Source organism: Elephas maximus, chromosome 5 (genome assembly GCF_024166365.1).
Source record: "Elephas maximus indicus isolate mEleMax1 chromosome 5, mEleMax1 primary haplotype, whole genome shotgun sequence".
NCBI classification, from domain to species: domain Eukaryota; kingdom Metazoa; phylum Chordata; class Mammalia; order Proboscidea; family Elephantidae; genus Elephas; species Elephas maximus.
In genome coordinates, this window is record NC_064823.1 from 61,197,568 (window position 1) to 61,222,250 (window position 24,683).

At 35.7% G+C, this 24,683-nt stretch overlaps 1 protein-coding gene across 1 annotated transcript in view; it reads right to left on the bottom strand.

Moving 5' to 3' along the window:
- Positions 1 to 24,683, bottom strand: part of GRID2 (glutamate ionotropic receptor delta type subunit 2) — a 1,658,713-nt gene that overhangs the window by 283,443 nt on the left and 1,350,587 nt on the right. Inside the window, exon 12 of the mRNA XM_049885711.1 lies at positions 5,870 to 6,008. Within this exon, the coding sequence (XP_049741668.1) occupies positions 5,870 to 6,008 (139 nt within the window). The remainder of the gene's footprint in view (positions 1 to 5,869; positions 6,009 to 24,683) is intronic.

The window sequence follows — 24,683 nt, forward strand, 5'->3', positions numbered from 1 at the left end:
TATGGCTATCTTTTTTTTATGGAAAATAAGGGAAACCCTCAATGAGATGTATTGACACAATAGCCACAATAATGGACTCAAACATATCAATGATGATGATGATGGCACAGGACGGAGCAATGTTTTGTTCTGTTATACATAAACTTGACAACAACTAACATAGGAATTTCTCCATTACCAATAGTACAATTCTGATGATGTCTTAGAATAGTAATTTGCTAAAGATAGTCACATAGCTTGGTAAAGGCAAAGGAAATGAATAAATCATTTCATTAGTGAGCACCTGCCATGTGCAACTATTCTCTCAATCCCAAGATATTACCTCCAGACCTGGTGACAAACTTAGATTTCTAGGGCCAGTACAGTTCATACTCACTGAGTGGCACTGAGAAAAACAATTGCTTAATAATCTTTTCCTTTTCCAAATGTAAACAAATGTGGATGCAAACCTCATTATTGTTATGCTATTGAGAAAGGGGATCTTCCCCAATGATAGAATATTTAGGGATAGTTTTTTGCATCTGCTTGGAAAGAAATGTTATCCCAGATTAGTTTGATTCAGTGGTAGCATCATCTCTCAACACTTTGTCCAATCTCAAGCACTACGAAGAATGAATACATTAGACACAAAAATATGGTGAGATGTCGAGATTCCCTTTGAGTACAGCCCTAGAGAATAAATGATAACCTGATCCAAATCCCCAAATCATTCTTTAAGGAAATGGAAAAACCAATCTTCAATTTTATATAGAAAGAAAAGAGTCCCTGAATAGCTAAAGCAATAATGAAGAAGAACAAAGAAGGGGGCTTTACCCTTCCTGATCTCAGAACTGACTATATAGCCACAGTAATCAAAACAGCCTGGTATTGGTCCAGTGACAGACACATAGACCAACGGAACAGAATTGAGCACCCAGAAGTAAATCCATCCACCTATGAACAGCTGATCTTCGACAAAGTTTCGAAGTCCATTCAATGGGGAAGAGACAGTCTCTTTAACAAATGGTGCTGGTGAAACTGGATATCCATTTGCAGGAAAATAAAACAGGATCATACACCACACTATACACAAAAACTAACTCAAAATGGATCAAAGACTTAAATATTAATGCCAAAATATAAAGGTCCTGGAAAAAAACATAGAGACTAGGCTAGGGGTCCTAATTTTTGCCGTAAATATACTATCAGACTAAAAATGCATGAACAACAGAAAGTAAATTAGATAACTGGGGCCTCCTAAAAATTAAATACATATGGTCATCAAAAGACTTTACCAAAAGAAGAAAAAGAACCTACGGACTGGGAACAGTTTTTGGTAATGACATATCTGACAAGGGTCTAATTTCTAAAATATACAGAAAACTTTAACAACTCAACAACAAAAAGACGAACAATCCAATCAAAAAATGGTTAAAGGACATGAGCATACACTTCACCAAAGAGGACATTCAGGCAGCTAACAAATACATGAAGAGATACTCGGGATCATTAGCTGTTAGAAAGATGCAAATCAAAACTATGATGAGATACTTTCTCACCCTCGCGAAAATGGCACTGATCAAAAAAAAAGAGAACAACAAATGCTGGCGAGGTTGTGCAGAGACTGGAACTCTTATATACTGCTGGTGGGATTTTAAAAAGGTACAATCACTATGGAAAACAGTATGGCACTTCCTCAAAAAGTTAGAACTAGAAATACCTTGTGATCCAGCAATCCCACTCCTAGGTGTATATACAAGAGACATAAGAACAGTGACATGAATAGATATATGCACCCCCATGTTCATTGCAGCATTATTCACAAGAGAATGAATGATGAAACCTCAAGTTTCATCACCAAAGATGATTATGACTCTAGAGTTATTAATTACTATAACTGTACAACTATGACTTACCCTTTGCTATTTTCATGGTTGTTTGTGTAATACCCAAATAAGTACGGCTTTTGAAAATTACATCATAACAAAGGCTAAAGGAGCTCATATTGATGATGTCAGTGTGGACTCTGAAAGTATCTTCAAAGCTTCAAATGTTCCATCTCACTGTTGTCACTTTTAGCCTGGCTACCAATTGAAAAAAGTTCATTCCATTTTCTCAGGTGCTTGAAAACAATTGGCTACACATTGTTACCTTTCAATGAAAATGAGAAATCCAAATTGTCATTAAAGTCTTATGGAAATGGCATAATTTTCCTTTAAAAACTGAAAAGTATGACTCAATACTGTCCTTTTCCAACTGTGTGAATCTGTCACATTATATCATATCGTTGTTGTTGTTGTTGTTAGGAGCCATCCAGTTGGTTCTGACTCTTAGCGACGCTATGCACAACAAAAGGAAACACTGCCCGCACCTGCGTTATCCTCACAATCCTTGTTAAGCTTGAGCCCATCGTTGCAGTCACTGTGTCAATCCATCTGGTTGAGGGTCTTCCTCTTTTTTGCTGACCCTCTATTTTACCAAGCATGATGTCCTTCCCCAGGGACTGATCCCTCTTGATAACATGTCCAAAGTATGTAAGACAGTCTCAGCATCTTTGCTTCTAAGGAGCATTCTGGTTGCACTTCTTTCAAGACAGATTTGTTCATTTTTTTTGGCAGTCCATGGTATATTCAACATTCTTCCCCAACACCACAATTCAAAGGCCCCAATTCTTCTTCTGTCTTCTTTATTCATAGTCCAGCTTTCACATGCATAGGAGGCAACTGAAAACACCATGGCTTGGGTCAGGCGCACCTTAGCTTTTAAAGTGACATCTTTTTCAATATTTTAGAGAGGTCGTTTGCATATTAGGCAGCAGAATATAGTTATGATGGCCTGCACCCATCATGAAAGGATATGGAATTAAAATTCTGGGTTATCTTTTTTAGGGAAATTTAACTTTCAAACTGTTTATTAGCGGTAAGTGCCAACTAGAATGGTAAATGCCAATAAATAACCAATTTTGAAAATAGAACAAAATTTTATAAAAAGTACCCAGTTTTTCAAGAAGAAATCTTTTGGATTTCTCCTTCCAAGCTATAAGCATTTCTGTCAACCATCTGTTCAAAAATAAGGTGCTTTTTTTTTTTTTTTCCTTTTTTTTCTCACTGATATACCCCTGTAACCACTCTCTGTCAGTCCTGGTCTAAATAAGCAACTTCAAATGTTGGGAATGACTATGTGGTTGGTACCTATGTGCTAGTGACATATAGAATTTGGTTTGGAAAAACGTACATTGACACGCACTGATTCATTCAATGATAAGAAAATCTTAATATAAATGACTAAGAACCATGATATTGGATGGTGTTGTGAAAAAAAAGTTTTTGTCTTTTCTAAGGAAAATTAGGCATGAATTTTTTCAAGAAACTTTGGCATTAGTTACAAATGGAACTTTGAAAGTTTCCAAGAAACACTGCAGGCAATTATGTTTACCAACACAGCTGATGCATGAAATTAGAAGATAACTTTAAGTTTGGGGAGAGAATCAGGCTTCTTTTAACTTACTTGGCTCTGATTTTTCTCCTTCCAAAATTAGTCCAGTGATAAGATTAGAAGGAAGTGGAGCTTTGTTACACCCACTATTGACTTTTAATAATGTCAGCGGGCATTGGAAAGGAATAATTAAAAAAAAAAAAAAAAAGCCCAGTTATTTTGGATTGTGGAACTATATTTGAGGGAAACATGATGTGAGATTAGGATCTTTTCCCATTATGTTTTAATTTGGGAGAAACCCTAGGGGTGTAAAATATCAATAGAGGCTTGTGCTCCCATTGCTATTGCATGAAAGTTGAGGTACAAGTTGATGCTGGCAAACCCAGTAGTGACTACATAAATCAGATACATATACACACACAACCTTCATGAAGTCTGCAACCTCAGTGAAACAGCAGGTCAAGTAAAGAGACTGCGGAACCTATCACCAGAGAACAAAAGTGTTCTGGGGGTAAAGCCACGAATTGGGATGGGATCGGGCTGTATGTGAGACACATTGTCTGACACTTACTGACTGTACGATCTTGGGCATTTAACCTTAAAAATTCCCAGTTTCTTCAGCTCTAAAATGAGAATAATCTTATTAGTGTTATTTTGCATAATAAATGAGATAGAAATCTGTTTAACATGGGTTATTGATAGTATGTATTTCAGAAGACGATTACAAGGCTTAAATGAGCCAGTGCATATAAAACATTTCGCAGAAAGACTGGTACCTTCTAAGTGTTCAATAAATGGTAATTTTTAATTTCATAATTTTACTAATTTCATGGATTTTTTTGGCTGGACAGTTATAATTATTTTCATTACTGATTCAAGGATGATGCTGATGGGGCCATCATTTTCAGCTTTCCATGAGCTTCACTCTGTTCCACTTGTAATTGATGTTACACGTAGAACTGATTACAAAAGGAGCACGGTAGGAGAGTTTGAAGTTTCTGAGATAATCAGGAAAAAACTTGGGCAAGATTTGATGAGAGAAATCTGAGACATCATTTTCATAAATGGATGAAGTAAGTGATGGCCTATTAGTATTAATAGTTGAATTTTGGGTTTTTAAGTTTGAATACCACAGTTAATTGAGGAAAAATACTCTCCTTCATGAAAGATCATTAATTCTTGATTTTATTTTTCAGTATTTTGCTACAATAGTCTTGTGTTGACTAATGGTTTTCATTTCCATATTTTTTAAAAGAAATCTCTTTGTGTTTTCTTTTAAGGACAAGTTAAACTCCTAACGAATTCCCTGACATCTCTGATTATTTTAATTTTGAACTGCCAGACTTGTTGAGAAATCAATGTTCTTCAACTTTAGAAAACTTCGAACTACCTTGTTTTCAGTCAGGGAAGTTTTTCTTAAAATAATGTTGAGAACATTCTGTATTGAATAAAGCAGAAATTGCATTTGGTGCCCATCTCATAGTATGAAACCACAAAGGCAAAATTAGCTATGGGGAAATCAAAGGCCTTGTGTTCTAAGGTCTCCTGGGAATGGTATTTGTCCATTAAAGCACCAACAGGTAACCTATAAGTCCCACTGGCTCTAACATTCTAGGATTTAAGTAGGTGTACCATGATTTTTTTTTTTTTTTTTGTACCATGATTAGCCACCATTTCCCAGCATTGTTCCCGAGAAAACAACAGCACTGAGGACCACATTAAGCTACAACTTAACTGTAATGTAGTGAAGAGACAAATAGAACATGGCTACTGGAGTACCACGTCTTATCCAGTGATAGCTGTAATTATCTATCATCTACTACCTATGTCTATCTAATAATTTACTCTGACAGGACACAGTGACTCATGGTAAAAATTGACAGTGTTAAACTTGAAATATACATATTTTAGTATGACCTTTTTTCCTTCCTTTTTACATTGTTTCTCAGGCTTAGTGATTCTGTATGAAGGTGAAAATTCTGAAAATCTGTTATTCTTCCTGGAAAATGTGAGAAGTAACTTTCGAATAATATCTAAAACTTTATTTTATACAAAAATGATCTACTAATATTGTATTTTCAGAAGGTGGACTATCCTGTGATACTCTGCAGTAACATAATACAAAACTTGTATTCAAAGTGAAGGTATGCATTTATTATCATATAACCCATTGCTGTGGAGTCAATTTCAACTCATAGTGGCCCTATTGGACACAATAGAACTGCCCCATAGGGTTTCCAAGGCTATAATCTTTACAGAAGCAGACTGCCACTTCTTTCTTCCATGGAGCAGCTTGTGGGATTGAACCTCTGACTTTTTGGTTAGTAGCCAAGCGCTTAGCCACTGTGCCACCAGGGCTCCTTTATTATCACATACATGTACTTAGCCTTAGATACCTTTGGCCACCCTCATCATTTCTCATGATTTGTGGCTACAAGAATCCCTGTCTACTTACTGGATGGAGCTTTCAATGCGGGTGATAGTGAGGAAAGCAGCAAGGTTTGCAGTGTAAGATGAGATGACAATCAAAGCAAAAAGCCACCAAGCCCCCATCATCATTCGGGTAGCCAGGGTCGTGTATGGGACCTCCCCACCTGCGGAAATAGGAAAAGAAATTAAAAGAACATCAGCAAGTATTTATTAAATACAAGTTTGTTACAAAATTAACTTTCAAGAAGTGAGAAATTTTGCTACTTAACAATGCTAGCATTGATCTCTCAATTTTATTTATGTTTATCACTTCGTATTTAATTTTCTTTTATGAGACTATTATATGGAATCTAGTCAAAAAGAAGCATGATAAATATTTAGTAATAATATCTTTAAAAGGTAGTTTTCCCCTGTTCAACCCTAGAGTTAACTACCCTGTTATAATAATCACATATATACACTTTGTTTTCAAGGGCTTGATTATTCACTAAGTAAGTGATATTGATACTGTCATGCCTAAACTTAATATAGCTTTTCAGGTTTCCATTTCCGTAAATAATATTGAAAAGAGATTCCTTTTGGTTAAATTTCTGAGAGACGTAGGTTATTAAAGATCTCAAGAACACACACATTACTATTGACTCCAGCATCATCATATTTGCCTGGTTTTTCTAATTGGCTATCCCACTCCTTCACCATCTCATTGCAGAATCCTCCTCTCCATCTTTAAATGTTGGAGTGTCCTTGGGCTCAGTCCTTAGACTGCCTCTGCTCTCTGTTCACATCCCCACCCTGGCTACTCTCAACAAGTTCACCGACTTCAAATATCATCTACAGTGTACTCTGATGACTCTCAAATTTATATTCCAAGTTCCACTCTCGAGACAGCTACACGATTTCCGCTTGGGACCTAATGAACATCTCAAACTTACATGTAAAATTGGACTTTATTTTCACTCCCAAACTAACTCTTCTTCATCCCAGGAAATCTCAGGAAATAGTACCGCTGTTCATCCAGTTGCTCAGAACAAAATCTTAAGGATTATGCAACATCCCATTCAATAGCAAGTCCTTCACAATTATCTTCAAACAACATTCCAATATCTACCTTATTTCACCACTTGCATTGCTACCACCCAAGACCAAGCCAACATCATCATCTCTTGACTGAACATTTAAAAATTTTTCCATTTTCTGTTCTAGACATCAACACTTCCATATCTATTGCCGTTGTGCTCCTTTAAAAATAAAAATCATATCAGTGTACTCCCTGATCAAAACTTTCTGTGGCTTCCCATCATTCTTTAAAAAAAGTCCAAAACCTTTACATGAGCTGCCAGCCCTTACATAAACTGATCTTAGGTTACCTCTCTGACCTTATACCTTACCACTCTCTTCCTGGCCTTCTTGTAGTTCCTTCTATGGAGCCATGCTGGTTTCTGCCCCAGAGCCTTTGCGCTTGCAATTTGCTATGCTTGGAATTCTCTTTAATTTCCAAGCAAATTTTCCCTTCAATTTATTCAGGTTTCTGCTCAGCTGATACCTCTTCATAAGGATCTTTTATCATCACTATATGTAAAATAGTTCCTCAAACCCAGTCCTCCCAATTCCCTTATCTTTTTTCAAATCATAACTTATTATATGTTTTATATATTTTTGTTTATTTCTTTCCCTTATAATATAAATTCTGACGTAAAAACACTTCCTGTTCCATATCAGGTAGGTAAATATTTATTGAATGAAAGGATGCTGTATAGGAAATATTAATAGGCTTCCTAGAAGAAAATTGGCTTAAACCAATAGTGGAAATAGGTTAAAAATGATATAATACTACTTTCATCAGGTCCACCAATATGTGAATGACTTGACAGAATTCAATTAATTATAACAGTAGGCAGATTTTGATTCCAACCTCTAATTCTCAGTGTGTAAATTTTAAATATAGTGCAAACATACCCTTTGGATTTGCCTTCAGCAATTTTCCTGATGTAATGGACTCAGAACAGACTAACCTCTGATATCTGGAACACATTTTCCAAAAGCATTTATAATGCATTTTAGATACTTTCTTCTTCAAAGCAAAGGAAATATTCACTAAGCTTTTAAAAGATGAAAGCAAAAGAAAAATATTTATTTTTAAATCTACATAGGGACTTTCTGAACAAAACAACTAATTGAAGAATAATAATGAAGTCTGAACAAGATGATAGCAAAAGAGTATGTAATGTTAATATGTATAAGAAAATTAGAACAATATATTTATGACTGAAGAGGTAAATGGGAGGTTTGTTTCTACATGGTATTCTGTCTTAATTAGTGTTGTTATCACCCATATAAAACAATATTTGTTGACCATTCTTTATCTGTAGTATGAAATTTGCAACTTTGAGAATTCGAATATTCTCAAAGAATCCAAATAAAATAGCTTTTTATTTGATACCTGTATTTTGAAATCAAAGGTGGAAAGTAATAAGATTGTTAACTGCCAGTTATGGTAATGGTGGACTAAAACCAAAACAAACAAACACACTTGTTGCTGTCAAGTTGATTCCAACTCACAGTGACTATAGGACAGAGTAAAACTGGCCCCTAGGGTTTCCAAGGAACACCTGGTGGATTTGAACTTCCAGCCTTTTGGTTAGCAGCGGTAGCTCTTAACCACTACGCCACCAGGGTTTCCAATGATGGATTAGATAATTCAAAAACAATTCTCTCATTTACAAAAGCTAGAAAAATTGAACATGGAAGACCTCTACTTCATACAGCTAATGAAGCAGTAAAAAATAGATGGCCAAGATGCTGGAGAAGAAAACTCAGGTGATCTGACATTTGGACAGCTTTTCTCCAAGGTGCATATGCCAACTGAAGAAAGGAAGCTATGAGACTAAGGAGCAGAACAATGTCTTCAACAACCTTCAACAGTTAGGGAGTTATAAAAATTGGGGTCCAAGGCTTGCCAAGATGGGAGCAGAAATGGGGTAGAAAATCCACATATGAATGGAAAGCAATAAATACAATTCTAATTAAGCCATGAAACAAAGTAAAATCACAAAAGAAATAAAAAATATTTTGAACTGAATGATAATGAAAATACTCCATATCAGAACTTAAAGATATAGCAAAATTTGTGTTTAGAAGGAAATTTATAGCCTGATTTTTTTAATGTGCAAGAAGGCTGAAAATCAATGAGCTACTTATAAATTTCAAGACATTAAAAAATAATCAGCAAGTTAAACCTAAAGAAAATAGAGGGAAAGAAATAATGACTATAAGAAAAAAATTAATAAAATAGGCAAAATATAATAGGAAAGGTTGCTCCAACAGAAGTTTGGTCCTTTGAGAAGACTAACAGAGAGCTGTTGAAACTGATCAAGAAAATACGTAAGGGTACAAAAATACAATAACAGGAATAAAATGGAGACATTGTTATCTTACAGACATCAAAAAAATTAAGAGATTAATATGTACAATTTTATACCAATAAATTTGAAAACTGAGATGATATGGATGAATTTTTAGAAAAATTGTCAGTAGCAGAAATAGAAATTTTGAATGGTCTCATAACTGTTAATTACATTAAATCCAGAATTAAAATTTCTCCACCAAGAAAATTTAAGGCCAAGTATTTTCACTAGCAGCAAAATCTAGCAAGTATTTAAGGAATAATAAACTCCATCCTTACACAAACTCTTCCTGTGATTAGAGCACAGGAAGGCACTATTCCCTTCATTTTACGAGGATAGCATAACTTTGATATCAAAACCTGACAAGGTCATTACATCAAAAGGAAAATTACAAGCCAATTTTTCTCATGACGATAGATACAAAAAAATCTTAAATAAATTATGAAACTGAAAACAGCAATGTATAAAAGAAGAGTACATTATGACCACATTGAGTTTATTGTATGAAAGCAAGGTTGGTTTGGCATTCAAAAATTGATCATTAATTTTTAAATTAGTACTGTAACAGAGAAAATCTTATGATGCAGAAAAGGGACATGTAAAATTGAGCTTTCTGTCTTAAAACAACAACAAAACAATAACGTAGAAATAATACAGCAAACTGAAAATACAAGAGCCTTTTCCATTCTCATGAGGAATACTTTCAGAAAAAATAAGGACTTTTTAAGACTGCCTTTAAGGCTACTAGTTGTCACCACTTCTATTCAACACTGAATTGGAGAGCTTAATCACTATAGTGCAGACAAATATAAAAATAAAAATCTTAAGGATTGGAAAGAATAAAATCGAAGTCATGATTGGATTGGAGATGATATAAATGTTTATGTAGAAAATCCAAGAGGATGTAGGATATATGACTAAAATCAATAAATTTAGTTTTCATCTTACTATGATACAGAGTCAATGTCCAAATATCCACTATATTTTTATATACTTGCAACAAACATTTAAAGCATGGAACTAAGAAATACGTGTCATTAGCAATAGTGTTAGAAGTATCAAATATGTAAGGATAAATCCATTTAAATATGCAAAAGACCTCTATGTAACAAACTGTAAAACAGTTTTGAGTGAAATGAAAGAAGATAAATAAATGGAAGGATATATTGTTAATTGATTGAAAGACTCAATACCATAAAGATATAAATTCTTCTCAATTTGATCTACAGATTCAGTGAACTGTCAATCAAAACCCTAGGCTTGTGTGTGCATGTGCGTGTGAAGCTGAATGTAAAATTTATATGATATTGTAAAAGTACAAAAATGGCCAGGACATTCTTCAAGAAGAAGGAAAGGACTGGTTCTAGTTGACTATAATTAACACAGTGTGGTATCTGGACAAGGACAGACCAAATAGATTAATGAAAACTATTCATGTATAAATAGGCACTTGATTCATGCTCAGCTGCCTAGCTGGCGCTGCACTAAAATACAGAATGGTAGGTCATTTCTTTAGGCAGTCAACTGGATGTACATACCAAAAAAAATTGAATCCTGTCTCTGAACTTTTCAGTTCCAAGTGGCTTGTAAATACAAATGTAACAAGCAAGCAATAAAGCTTTTAGAAAATAATATAAGAGAATACATCCCGAACTTTGGGCAGAAAAATATTTCTTGAACAGAGCGCAAAAAGCATTAGCAGCAACAACAACAACAATGAAAAGACTGAGAAATTGGACTACAGTAATACTAAATTCAAAAGACACCAAGGAGATTAAAAGGACAAGCCATTGTACTTACAATATATCTAATAAAAACTTCATCAATATGTATTAATAATGCCTATAATAATTCAATAAGAATAAAGACAACAATCAGAAGAATGAGAGAGGCTTCATGAAAGAAGATAACCACATGACTAGCAAATATATGAAAAGGTGGTACCTCATTAATAATCACAGATATGCAAAATACACAAAAAATGGAAGATCACTACACAGTCACCAGAATGATTAAAAGAATGGCCATAGCAAGTGTTGACAAGGATGCAGAACAACCAAAATGCTCAAATTCTGTAGTAGGATTGTTAATTGGTTTAATCACTTTGAGAAACAATTTGTCAGTGCCTCTGAAACCTAATATATGCATATTTTAGTCCTCGTAATTCTACCCCTTGGGAACATATTCAACAAATGAGCGTGTGCACCAAACGACATGCACAGGAATGTTCACTGCACCATTATTCACATTAGCCCCAATGTGGAAAAAGCCTAAACAACAATCAAGAGCAGAATGAATAAATGAACGATAGTAAATTTCTAAAATGGAGTATCACACAGACATGAAAACAAACAAACCTCAGTTACATATAAAACCTTTAATGAATTTCACGAACTTAATATTGAATAAAAGAATGTATGTTGTATCATAATTGTTCAAGAACAGGCAGCTTGAATGATAGTGTTGGAAGCCCTACTAATGGCTATATTTAAGAGGGAGTAAAAGTTGAGAGAGAGAGATACAATAGGGTTGGGTCACTGATAATGTCCTATCTTTTCCTGGGTGGTGATTACACAGATATTCAGTTGTTATTAATTCATTGAGTTGTGCTTTTAAGTTTTGTGCCACTTATTGTAAATAGTATTTCACAACAAAAATGAAATAAAAGAAGTAAAGAGAAAGAAAGGCAAGTGATTTTAATAAAAAATATTTTTTTCCTTTATTTTTTCCAAATGGAAAGAATGTCTTTTCATAGATTCAGCATGCTAGAAGACACAATCAGGTAAAAGACAAACAACAACAACAAAAACCTGCTAAATTAAAAACAAAATCTCAACTTGCTAAAGAATGGGAAAATTAGGTTGTCAATTTCGGACAATGCATGGGTCTGCAAAGGCATGACTCTAGAGTTGGGTATTTTGATTCCTACAACCCTGACGAATTCAAAGTTTCCTAACACCCCTATGCACAAGTGTGAGGAATTTGTATTTTCTAAAGTGATTCCATCTACTGTAAGGAGGATTTTCTCAACAAAGATTTGCATTTTGATGTGACTGTTGCAACAAAAAATATATCAATCTTGCTACTGTATATATTATCTTACTTATAAAAGTTGTTAAAGAAATAATGTTTTGCCCTCAGGCAAGATTATGTAACTTGATAATTCCAATTGGGCCAAGCAAAAATCTGTTCCTATGAGTCTTCTGTGTGAATAAATATGTGTCTTAGTGTTTGCCTGAAAATATAAAAGGGTAGTTGTAAACAAGGTTTGCCCATTTGGTTGTTTGGTAAATCAACTTCTCATAGGTTCAAACACTCACAGAATATATATTTTATAATCTGGGACTGTTGAATGCTTTTATGAAATATAATTTTAAAAATAGAAGAAAATTCATTATCTTTTTTTAAATAAACATTCCTTTTTCAAGGCTCTTTATTGGATCTTGATGGCTAATCAGACTTAAAGTAAATAGAAAATTTTCAATATTAGAGGTGACTGAAGGTGTTCAGGTAAGCCGGTCAATTGAAGTATCAATAAATATTAGAATGTTTTAAACTTACCTAATAATTTTTCTTTTTTTTTTTTAATCACAACTTAGAAAACATGAAGGAAGCTATTGCTGGCAATTAGTGTAAAAGTCATTGCCATTGTAAGAATATTCAACACCTAAGAGTTGGTAAGCATTAAGTGTCACCTCCAAAGTGCTGAATATATGTCAATAACTTTTACATATTAATTTACTCCTTAAGGTTTGGGAGTATATAGTCAGACTGGGAGATGACTCTGACTAGATTTGTAAATGCTTTGATATTTTTTCCCTTTGTACAAGATGTGGGGGTAAGAAGAGGGGACATGAGCTACAGTGCATTTTGATCTCAGCCAAGGGTTTTTAGGTCTACTATGGAGCCCTGGTGGCTCAGTGGTTAAGAGCTCAACTGCCAACCAGAAGGTCGGCAGTTCGAATTCAGCAGCAGCTCCTTGGAAACCCTGTGGGGAAGTTCTGTTCTGTCTTGTAGGGTCACTATGAGTTGTAAACAACTCTATGGCAATGGCTATATTTAACTCACAAGCTACAGCAGGTTTCCTAAAATGTAGCATGTCTATCATTGGCACAAGAGATGGCTTTATAAACTAGAGAGAGGTAGTATAAAATAACATTATGTTATGGTGAGAAACTTATTCCATATACAATTATCCATATATATCCATATATATATATATATAATGTTTGTTGTTGTTAGGTGCCGTCAAGTCAGTTCTGACTCGTAGAGATCCTTTGGAAAACAGAATGAAACACTGCCCAGTCCTGTGCCATCCTCACAATTGTTGCTATCCTTGAACCCATTGTGGCAGCCACTGTGACAATCCATCTCCTCTTTTTTGCTGACCCTGTACTTTACCAAGCATAACGCCCTTCTCCAGGGATTGATCCTTCCTGATAACATGTCCAAAGTATGTGAGATGTAGTCTCGCCATCCTTGCTTTTAAGGAGCATTCTGGTTGTACTTCTTTCAAGACAGATTTGTTTGCTCTCTTGGCAGTCCATGGTGGTATACTAAATATTCTTCTCCAACACCACAATTCAAAGGCATCAATTCTTCTTCAGTCTTCCTTATTCATTGTCCAGCTTTCACTTGCATAGGAGGCGATTGAAAACACCATGGCTTGGATCAGGCGCACCCTAGTCTTCAAGGTGACATCTTTGCTTTTCAACACTCTAAAGAGGTCTTTTGCAGTAGATTTTCCCAACGCAATGCATCTTTTGATTTCTTGACTTCTGATTCCTATGTATTCCATCTGGTGAGGTCTATCTGTATAGTTGCCGTTTATGTTAGTGAAAAAAGGTATTTTCAACAAAGAAGTCATTGGTCTTGCAAAATTCAATCACAATCTCCAGCATCATTTCCATCACCAAGGCCATATTTTCCAACTACCAATCTTTTCTCTTTGTTTCCAACTTTCACCTTCCAACTACCAGTAATTATCAGCACATCCTGATTGCATGTTCGATCAATTTCAGACTGCAGAAGTTGGTAAAAATCTTCAATTTCTTCATCTTTGGCCTTAGTGGGTGCTGCGTAAATTTGAATAATAGTCGTATTAACTGGTCTTAGTTGTAGGCGTATGGATATTATCCTATCACTGACAGCGTCGTACTTCAGGATAGATCTTGAAATGTTCTTTTTCAGGATGAATGCAATGCCGTTCCTCTTCAAATTGTCATTCCTGGCATAGTAGACCATATGGTTGTCTGATTCAAAATGGCCAATACCAGTCCATTTCAGCTCACTAATACCTTGGATATCAATCTCTACGTGCTCCATTTCATTTTTGACAATTTCCAATTTTCCTAGATTCATACTTTGTACATTCCAGGTTCTGATTATGAATGGATGTTTTCACCTGTTTCTTCTCATTTTGAGTTGTGCCATATCAGCAAATGAAAGTCCCAAAAGCTTGACTCCATCCACGTCATTAAGGTTGTTTTTTTTCTACCTTGAGGAGGCAGCTCTTCCCCAGTCGTATTCTGAGTGCCTTCCAATCTGAGGGGGCTCATCTTCCAGCACTATATCAATGTTTTGCTGCATTCATAATGTTTCACTGGCTAATTCTTTTCAGAAGTAGACTGCCAGGTCTTTCTTCCTAGTCTGTCTTAGTCTGGGAGCTCTGCTGAAAACTGTCTGCCACAGGTGACCCTGCTGGTATTTGAATACCAGTGGCATAGCTCCCAGCATCACAGCAACGCATAAGCCCCCATAGTATGACAAACTGACAGAGGTATGGGGGACATATATGTATACATATATATATATTATCATAGCAAGAACAAAGTCTCAAGTGGTGATAATAAGGCTCTTAAAAAAAATTGAATCTATTTTTACAAAAAGGCAGATCTCAAACTACCTTTGTCAGGCAACAGAAACTAAATAGAATGTAGTATTGTTGTTTCATTTTTATTATATTTATTTTCTGTTTAATTTAATAAGGAAACCCTGGTGGCGTAGTGGTTAAGTGCCATGGCTGCTAACCAAAGGGTCGGCAGTTCGAATCCGCCAGGCGCTCCTTGGAAACTCTATGGGGCACTTCTACTCTGTCCTACAGAGTCGCTATGAGTTGGAATCAACTCAACGGCACTGGGTCTGGGTTATAGTTATTTTCTGTTTAATTTAATAATAGTGAATATAACATTTATTAACAACAACTTGTACTACTCTATCATCTCAATTTCATGCAGTCCACTCTTCTGGAGAATTGCAGAGATTAGTGCCACCAGCAATGTCTTGAAAGATTTTGGCTCCTACCACACCCTCATTTAACTCACTGGTTCAAAAGCCACATGGTTCTTGGAAAATAATTGTTTATTGCAAACAATATTGAGAAGATATGAAACTCAGCTGAGTTTCAGATAAGATATCTTATTGGAACCAATCAAGAGCCCTTGGAACCTAGTATTGCAGATATTAACATAGCAAATAAGTTTTCCAACCTTATCAGATAAGTAATCAGAAAAATTTTGCCTTCACAATGCATGGATGACCGTATAATTTGACTCTTTTGCCTTATGGGTATGCCAACTCTCCTACCTTCTGTGATAATATAGCTCAGAGGTATCTTGAACATCTTGATATCCAGTAAAAATAATGCTGATCCATTATACTGATAATGCTGTGATAATGAAAATTATTGAGTAGGAAGTTGACAATCAGCTTGGACACCTTAGTAAGCCACAGACATGCCAGATGTGAGCAATAAACCCCCCAAAATTCAGAGGCCTGAATATATATGAACATCTCCCCTAGAAAGGGATGTTGGGACAACTGCTCTAGAACAAGTGACAAGATGCTGGATTTAGCACCTTTCACCAGGAAGGAAAAAGACACAACTGTTTTTGACTTCTTTGGATTTCAGAGGCAAGCTACAGCACATTTGTGTGTGCTACTCTGACCCATTTATCGGGTAATCAAAGCTGCCAGTTTTCAGTAGGATTCAGAACAAGTAAAGACGCTGAAATAGGTCTAGGCTGCAATGCAGGCTGCCCTGTCATTTGGGTTTTATGACCCAGAGGACTCAGTGGAATTGGAGGTAGTTTTTTTTTTTTTTTTATAGCAGACAGGGAAACCCTGGTGGCATAGTGGTTAAGAGCTAAGAGCTATGACTGCTAACCAAAAGGTTGGCAGTTCAAATCCACCAGGCCCTTTGGAAACTCCGTGAGGCATTCTGCTCTGTCCTGTAGGGTCACTATGAGTCAGAATCAGCTTGAAGGCAAGGGGTTTGGTTTTTTTTTTTTTTTATAGTGGACAGAGGTAGTACATGGTAAGCTCCAACAGGAAAATCAACACAACCCCTGGATTTTGGAGTAAGATCCTGTCTTCTTCTGCCAACAATCATTAATATATTTGATAAACGGCTTCTGGTTTATTACTAAATTGTGTTAAAGACTAGAACCTGACCATGGGATACTATTTATGCAACCTAGACTCCCCATCATGAACTGAATATTATCTGTCACACATCTACGATACTCAATAGAAGCATTCCATCATAAGACAGAAATAGCAGACCAGTGGCATCACTAGGGTAGGTGTCACCCAGTGCAATAATTCATGGTGTCAATCCCCCCTGCCACGGACCTTTTCCTACCCCAGACCATTCGGAATTCCTGCACAATAAAAAAAAGATAAATTAGCAATATCTGAAAAAAAATAAGGAAATGTAAAATGTAAATCTATTGGATGTGTTAGTTCTATTAAATGTAAATTTTAATGTGTCACTATTTTTTGAACCATAATTCAAATTTAAACCCTAAAAATATCATTAAAATAAGATATATCTTCACAGACAGTGATGTCTTTAAAGAAAATTTAAAAGACTAAAATTAAAAAAAAAACAACTGAATTTAAGATTTAAGTTATGTTTCTAAATGTGTATTAAGAAACTTAGCATTCCCTCCCCATTTCAAACTGTCGAATTCTCTAGGTAGTTATCAAAGAGTTATATAATCAATAATTGTTATACATGTAAGTTTATTATCAATTCAGTAATAGAACAAAACTAAAAAATCCAAACTTGTTGCCGTCGAGTCGGTTCCGACAAATAGTGACCGTATAGGACAGGGTAGAACTGCCATAGGTTTTCCAAGGAGCGCCTGGTAGATTTGAATTGCCAGCCTTTTGGTTAGCAGCTGTAGCTCTTAACCACTACGCCACCAGGGTTTCCAATTACAGCATAATATGTGAGAAATATAATTGTAAATTGCTTAAATGAAGTATTTCTTAGATTATATGAATACTGACAACAAAATTGTTTTGTAAAATCTTTCTACATTGAATTACAACATAATTAGTAACTGAGCAGAAGCCTTTTTGTAACTTTTTTCCATTTTCTTTAATTACTACTTCATTCTCAAAAAAATTATCGATATAGTTCACAAATACTAATTACCACAATATTGTAGCTAAAACACCAGAAAATTTGACAAAATCAGTGAGTATAAAAACACCAGCTGTGAAGAAAACAACAGCACGTGCTTGTAGCGTGTGCAGATGAAACCACGTGATTCAAAGCATCGTTGTAATTGGGTAATTGTGATAGCTTTGACCAGAGTGCATTAGAAGGTTCAAAAAGTAAATTAGCATAGAGTTCTAGGCTTTCAGGTATATCGATACTTGTAAATTGGGCTTACAAAAAGATGTTTTTGTCATTATAACTAAATACAGAAATATTTTTATTTAAAAATAGTAAATTTCTTCTGAAACACCGCACAAAAATTTTATAGACATTTTGGTGTCACCCCCTCTGACAGTGTCACCCGGTGTGGTCTGCACCCCCTGCACTCCCCTAGTTATGCCACTGTATGAGACCATGCCCAAGAAAGTCCAGAAGACACAAATAAATTATAAGAGCAGGTGGCTTGGACTCTCATGGCACCTGTTCCTGTTGCTTTTTGCCTCTCCCTCCACCCATAGCTAGGATCTTATTGGAAGTTCCCTTGAGCATTCCCTAATTACACAATCTGTTGCTCAAACAAGCCAAGCACGTTCTGTTCCGAGGCCTTTACAATTACTGTTCCCCTCAGCTTTGAACAATCTTCCCAAAGATATCTGGACGCTGTGAACTCTTGCCTCTTTAAGTCTTTACTCCCTACATTAAAATTGCACCCTCACCCTACACAGGAACTCCCTGTCCTTTATTTTTGTCCACATAACATATGTCACTTTCTAATTTCCTATATAATTCAATGATTCAAAGCAGTTCCTTCTTTCCAACTCTAACAGTTTTTTTTATTTTCATTTTTTAAAAGTTCCATATCAGTTGAATAATAAATTGAAAATATTTCATTTTTTTCTGAATGAATAAAGTTCTTTACACACACACACACACACACACACACACACACACACACACACTATCTATATACCCAAATTACTTAAAATAAGACTGTTGTGGTCAAATCAAGAACGAATGCTCTTTGAACATTAGGACTTCCTAAAGAATGAAATAATCTTTATAATTCTCAAAACTTTAGGTTTAACACAATTAGTTCAGTTTAACTTATTGAACTCAGTGTCGTGGAATATTTCCAGTGGACAGATCTGAAAAATTTTCAACCAAAAATTAATTATAATCAAGTCAAATGGCTGTTGGCCACATCGCGTAAACTTTATATACTGATTTTATTTTAACATCCAAGTGCCAATCACTGCAACTCATACCGAGACTGAATTGAATTAAATTGCATGCCCCCAAAAAGTAACACTTGGCAACTTCTTTCTTTCACAATGTTTTCATTACTCCAGGCTCTTTAAATTTCCCACTGTTTCTAATGAGCCTGAAGAGAGAAAACAAAACAGTCCACTTAAAGTCCATCGTGAATTTCACGTTACCAGTTTGTAAGATGGGCTGAATTATAGTTTTATAAAGTTGTGCCTCAAGTCATACTCAAGAATCTTGACGTAAGTACTGTATGGAGATAAGGTGTTGTTATTAGCTGCTGTTGAGTAGGGTTGGACTCATGGCGATTCCATGCACAGTAGTATCAGACCGTTGTGATCTATAGGGTTTTCATAGGCTGATTTTCAGCAGTAGATCACCAGTCCTTTCTTCCTAGTCTGTTTTTGTCCGGAACTTCCAATGAAACCTGTTCAGTATCATAGCAACATACAAGCGTCCACTGACAGGTTTGCAGTAGCTGCGCTTCAAGTGCATTGGCTGGGAATCCAAACTCAGGTCTCCCACGTGGAAGGCGAGAATTCTACCACCAAACCACCACTGTCCTCTTATGGGGATATATAAGTCCTTTAAGTGCAATGGTAAGAATATAATGAATGAGCAATACGTATAGTATTTACCATGATTCCCTACCACAAACTGGTTAAGTTTCATATCTCCAAGGATAGTGGCAGTGGTGGTAATTAGAAACATTTGTGGTAAACCATTTTTCTAGGTCTTATTTAACGAAGGCTTTTTTTTTTCTGCACTAATTGTTTTTTTATCAATTCTACTGGGCAAATATGATCAGAGTGTGAGTGAATTGCTCTAAATCTATTGAAAGTAACTTGCTGTACATGAACTTTATTGCATCGGAAGAATACATTTTCCAGAACACTAATTAGCGAAGCCCTTTTTTTTATAGGACTAGTTAACCCACCTTGAACTGGCAAATTTACTCTTTTAGAGATTCTGAAATGACATTGTAATGAAAAGCTCTTTTCTGCTTTTTAAGAGATTTGTTATAAATGAGCCTCTAAATGTCTGCAATTGAGTGGTTTAGCTAGAAGGCTTGGTAGTGTATACAGTGTTTGTTGAGATTTCCACTAATTCATAGAGCTGTGCCAATGAAAGCAGCTTTAGCACAAAGCACAATGGGTCAGCATGCCAAACATCCTCCTCAAACTTCTTACCATTTTTTATACCAACAAAAATGTTTTTGCTCACTTCTTCTGTTTCCTTTCTCAGTATCTATCAAAAGGACCCTTGCAAATTTTAATGATATAAGTAACACTTTATATCTTCAGTACATTCATATCACACTAAATTTCAACAACAATGGAAAGAGTCAACCCTCGTTGGCTCCCAGAATATTTCCTATCACGTACATGGTTTCCATTAGTTACTGTTTTGTCAAAACCACACACATTTACTTAAGAGGTGCCCTAGAAACATCTTCAGCCTATGTATTCATGCTCTTATATTTGCTCCAATTTGCTATTTTAGAGGTCTTGTAGGAGAAGCCATAGAGTTGCATCCTATCTTCCTTGGTTTGTCTTTAGATGTGCTAGTGAATGTCTTGCTTTGTAAAATTCAAATGTGCATGTTCAAGATTTTGGTAAAAAAAATTCATATATTGGTAGAAATTCTTATTTTCCTGTCTTATCTTCCAAAATTAAAACATTTGAGATTTTAGCAATTCACCTGAAAAAGGGGGAAATGGTATCCTAACAAAGTGCTCAAAATCTTCAGGAAGTGTTCAGATAGATGGTTCAGGGATGCACTACAATTTTAAAAGTCAATTTACATGTTAACCCTTTTTTTTTTTTTTTTCTCATATCTACCATATTTTGTTTCATGTATTTTGGGTTGATTTTGTTTATTAAATCTTTAATTGATTTTTAAGAATTTTGTTTCCATTTTTTAATATATCTGTATGTCTAGATTATCTATCTATCTCAATTGACTATCTTGTCATCAAAAAAAGAGAATACTTAATGGATAATTTGAACTGATCTTTTAAATATATTCAAATGCCATTTCTTAGAAACTCAAAAGATTATTCTCTTTCGCTTTTTTTTTTTTTTTTTTTAACTGTTTTTTCTCTTACCTGGTGATTTATCCATAGACCTGGCAGTGAAATGAGTGCAAGGAAAGGCACTGAAAGAGGAAATACTGTCTGGACGACTAGTCGTTTGTCAAACAGCATGAAGCAAGACTGCAGTTGAGTCAGGGCCTGCCACTCTGTAGTGATCCATTAGCGTTTAATGTCTTAAAATAATTATAGTGAGGCCTAAGCTACTATACAAAACTGATATATAAATTCTAGTGCCATTATCAATCCCATTTTTCAGGGATTCAATCAATCAACAGTTCTGAAGAAAACTGCACCCATTTTGCCAATGCCAGAGGCATGAAAGTTCAAAAGGTAAGCAGCAGTAGTCAACAGGAACCAAAAGTGAAATGGATCTCAGAGTGAAGTTTTTAATTACCCCTGTTATTTCTGAGACTGGTTCCTAAACCAGGCCTTATGCATAAGTGTGTCATTTATTTCACAAGGTCAGAGAATGCCAATACATATTCAGTCAGTTTTAATAATGGTAAAAAGGTCAGGAGTAACACTAAAATACATGATGAAAGCTCCAAAATGCCAGTCAAACTCAGCAACCTGTTAACTGCCATTGAAGATTAATTTTAAATTAGAACTCACTTTTAAGCATACATTAAGATTCACAGTTTGTCAGAGAACAGGAGAATAATTTATCATTATGAATTCATGTTTTCAAAACTAATATTAGCCTACTCAATTAAGAACTTTCTCTTCTTCCATATTTTCCAAAGCTTTTATACTTAAGTTCTTAGGAGGGCATCTTAAAAAAGCAGAAGAGAAAAATGGGATTCCTCTGTGTTCTTTTCAGGATATTCTTTTGAATAAATGGAAAATGGCTAAAGGAATTAGATTTTAACGTTCTCGTGCTTCAGGAAATTCACTGGGATAAAGTATAAACTTTTTAAAAAAAGTATATGGGCTGTATACGTTCAGATAGATTTCTGTAAAGAAGACAGATCTGTAACTGAAGGTCAACACAGTAATTCCCAAAACATTGCTGACTGAGTAAGTGAATGTGAATGAGCCACGGCTACTGAATCTCTGTGTGTATAATGCAAAAATGGAAAGCTGAATGCATTTTAGAATTCCACAGGTAGCTTAAATATTTTACCTAAAATGAATTTTTTTTTTAAGGTGCTATTTGGATGTAGTTTCTACATTTCATCTAAAGTCATCAAGCCAAGGAATTGGTTTGAATTGATGAGTAGTGGGAAACAAAATCATACATCTGGCCTGAAGTGGTAAATCAAGAATATAGATGTAACAGGTAGGAAATGGGGTTAGGGAAGAAAGCAATAACGGTGAAGTTAGGAAACGAAAAAGAAGAAAAAGGAATAGCTATTAAACTCAAATCAAAATCAGGAAGTAAGTGATTTTAAAGTGCAAAAGTCGGGAAACAAAACAGTAAAAGCTTCTACTTATTGAGAGCATTTACTATGCACCAGATATTGTGTTAAGTGTCATATAAACATTTTCTTATGTAATCTTCACAACAGCCTTATGAAATGATTAGGAAAGTAAGGGGATTCCTAGCCAAGGCCAAGATCTTAGAGTAGTAGAGAAATAGGACTCATGCTCACAGGCTATCACAGGCAAGGAGAAGACTAGGCAAGGAGTGATACACGTCAGAGAATCTGGAAGCTTCGTGGTGTCTTCTCCTCCAAGTACATGCACTGTTTCTTTCATTGAGGGTTCTGGTTTATTATTGACACTTCATTTTCTCCCTCTGTTCTCCTCAATGACAAGAATGAATAGGCGTAGATGGAGGGCTGCTAGACGAAAAATTTAGGACATGATCAAGCAAACAAATTAAAATATGCAGTATAAGAATTTAGCTACCTATATTAAAATCAAACCTGTTGCCACCGAGTCATTTCTGACTCATAGTGATTCTACAGGACAGAGTCGAACTGCCCCATAGAGTTTCCAAGGAGTGGCTGGACATTTTGGTTAGCGGCCTGAGCTCTAACCACTGTACCACCAGGGCCCCCCAGGACTCCTAGCTATCTGTAAATACCAAACCAGTTGCCGGGGAGTCAATTCCGATTCAGAGCAACCCTATAGGACAGAGTAGAACTGCCCCATTGCGTTTCCAAGGAGCAGTAGGTGGGTTCGAACTGCTGACCTTTTGGTTAGCAGCGAAGCTCTTTAACCACTGCACCAACAGGGCTCCAGCTGTCTATTGTGTTGTTGTTAGGTGCTGTCGAGTCAGTTCCAAATCATAGAGACCCTACGGACAACAGAACTAAACACTGCCTGGTCCTGCACCATCCTGATGATAGTTGAGTCCATTGTTGCAGCCACTGTGTCAATCCATCTCCTTGAGGGTCTTCTTCTTTTTCACTGACCCTCTACTTTACCAAGCATGATGTACTTCTCCAGTGACTGATCCCTCCTGATAACATGTCCAAAGTATGTAAGACATAGTCTCACCATCTTTGCTTCCAAGAAGCATTCTGGTTGTACTTCTTCAAAGACAGATTTGTTCATTCTTTTGGCAGTCCCTGGTATATTGAATATTCTTTGCCAACACCACAATTCAAAGGCGTCAATTCTTCTTCAGTCTTCCTTATTGATTGTCCAGCTTTCTCATGCATATGAGGCGATTGAAAACAGCATGGCTTGTGTCGGGCACACCTTAGTCCTCAAGGTGACATCTTTGCTTTTTGACACTTCAAAGAGGTCTTTTGCAGCCGATTTACCCAATGCAATTCATCTTTTGATTTCTTGACTGCTCCTTCCATGGCTGTTGATTGTGGATCCAAGTAAAATGAAATCCTTGACAATCTCAATCTTTTTTCTGTTTATCATGATGTTGCTCATTGGCCCAGTTGTGAGAATTTTTGCTTTCTTTATGTTGAGGTGTAATCCATACTGAAGGCTGTGGTCTTTGATCTTCATCAGTAAGTGCTCCAAGTCTTCTTCACTTTCAGCAAGTGAAGTTGTGTCATCTGCATAATGCAGGTTGTTAATGAGTTTTCCTCTAATTCTGATGCCCCATTCCTCTTCATATAGTCCAGCTTCCTTGATTGTATGCTCAGCATACAGATTGAATAGGTATTATGAAAGGATACAACCTGACATACACCTTTCCTGACTTTGAACCATGCGGTATTCCCTTATTCTGTTTGAACGACTGCCTTTTGATCCATGTACAGATTCTTCAGGAGCACAATTAAGTGTTCAGGAGTTCCTATTCTATACAATGTTATCCATAATTTGTTATGATCCAGCTCTCTATAAGACCCCCAAAAAGTTCCTTTCTATAACATCTCCCCAAAATGTCCCAATTTATTTTGACTTGGACATAATCTACTGTTAAAACCGAAGTACTTTCTTAGATGACACTAAGAAGCAGTCCCCTTAAAACATAACCTGTATAATTAATTGGTGATCTAGGAAAATGTCCACAAGATTGAAAGAAGGTGATATTGCACTGACAAAAGATTCTAATGATGCATAAGTCATAGAGAAAAAAAAGGTAGGTGAAGAGTTCTTTCCTTGAAATTTTTCTGAAAGGTAGACTGTGATTCTATGAACCTTAACTTCATTCTTGGGATAACTCAACAAGTGCATATGCAGTTTTTCTATTTTAATGTCAACATATAAACTGTTT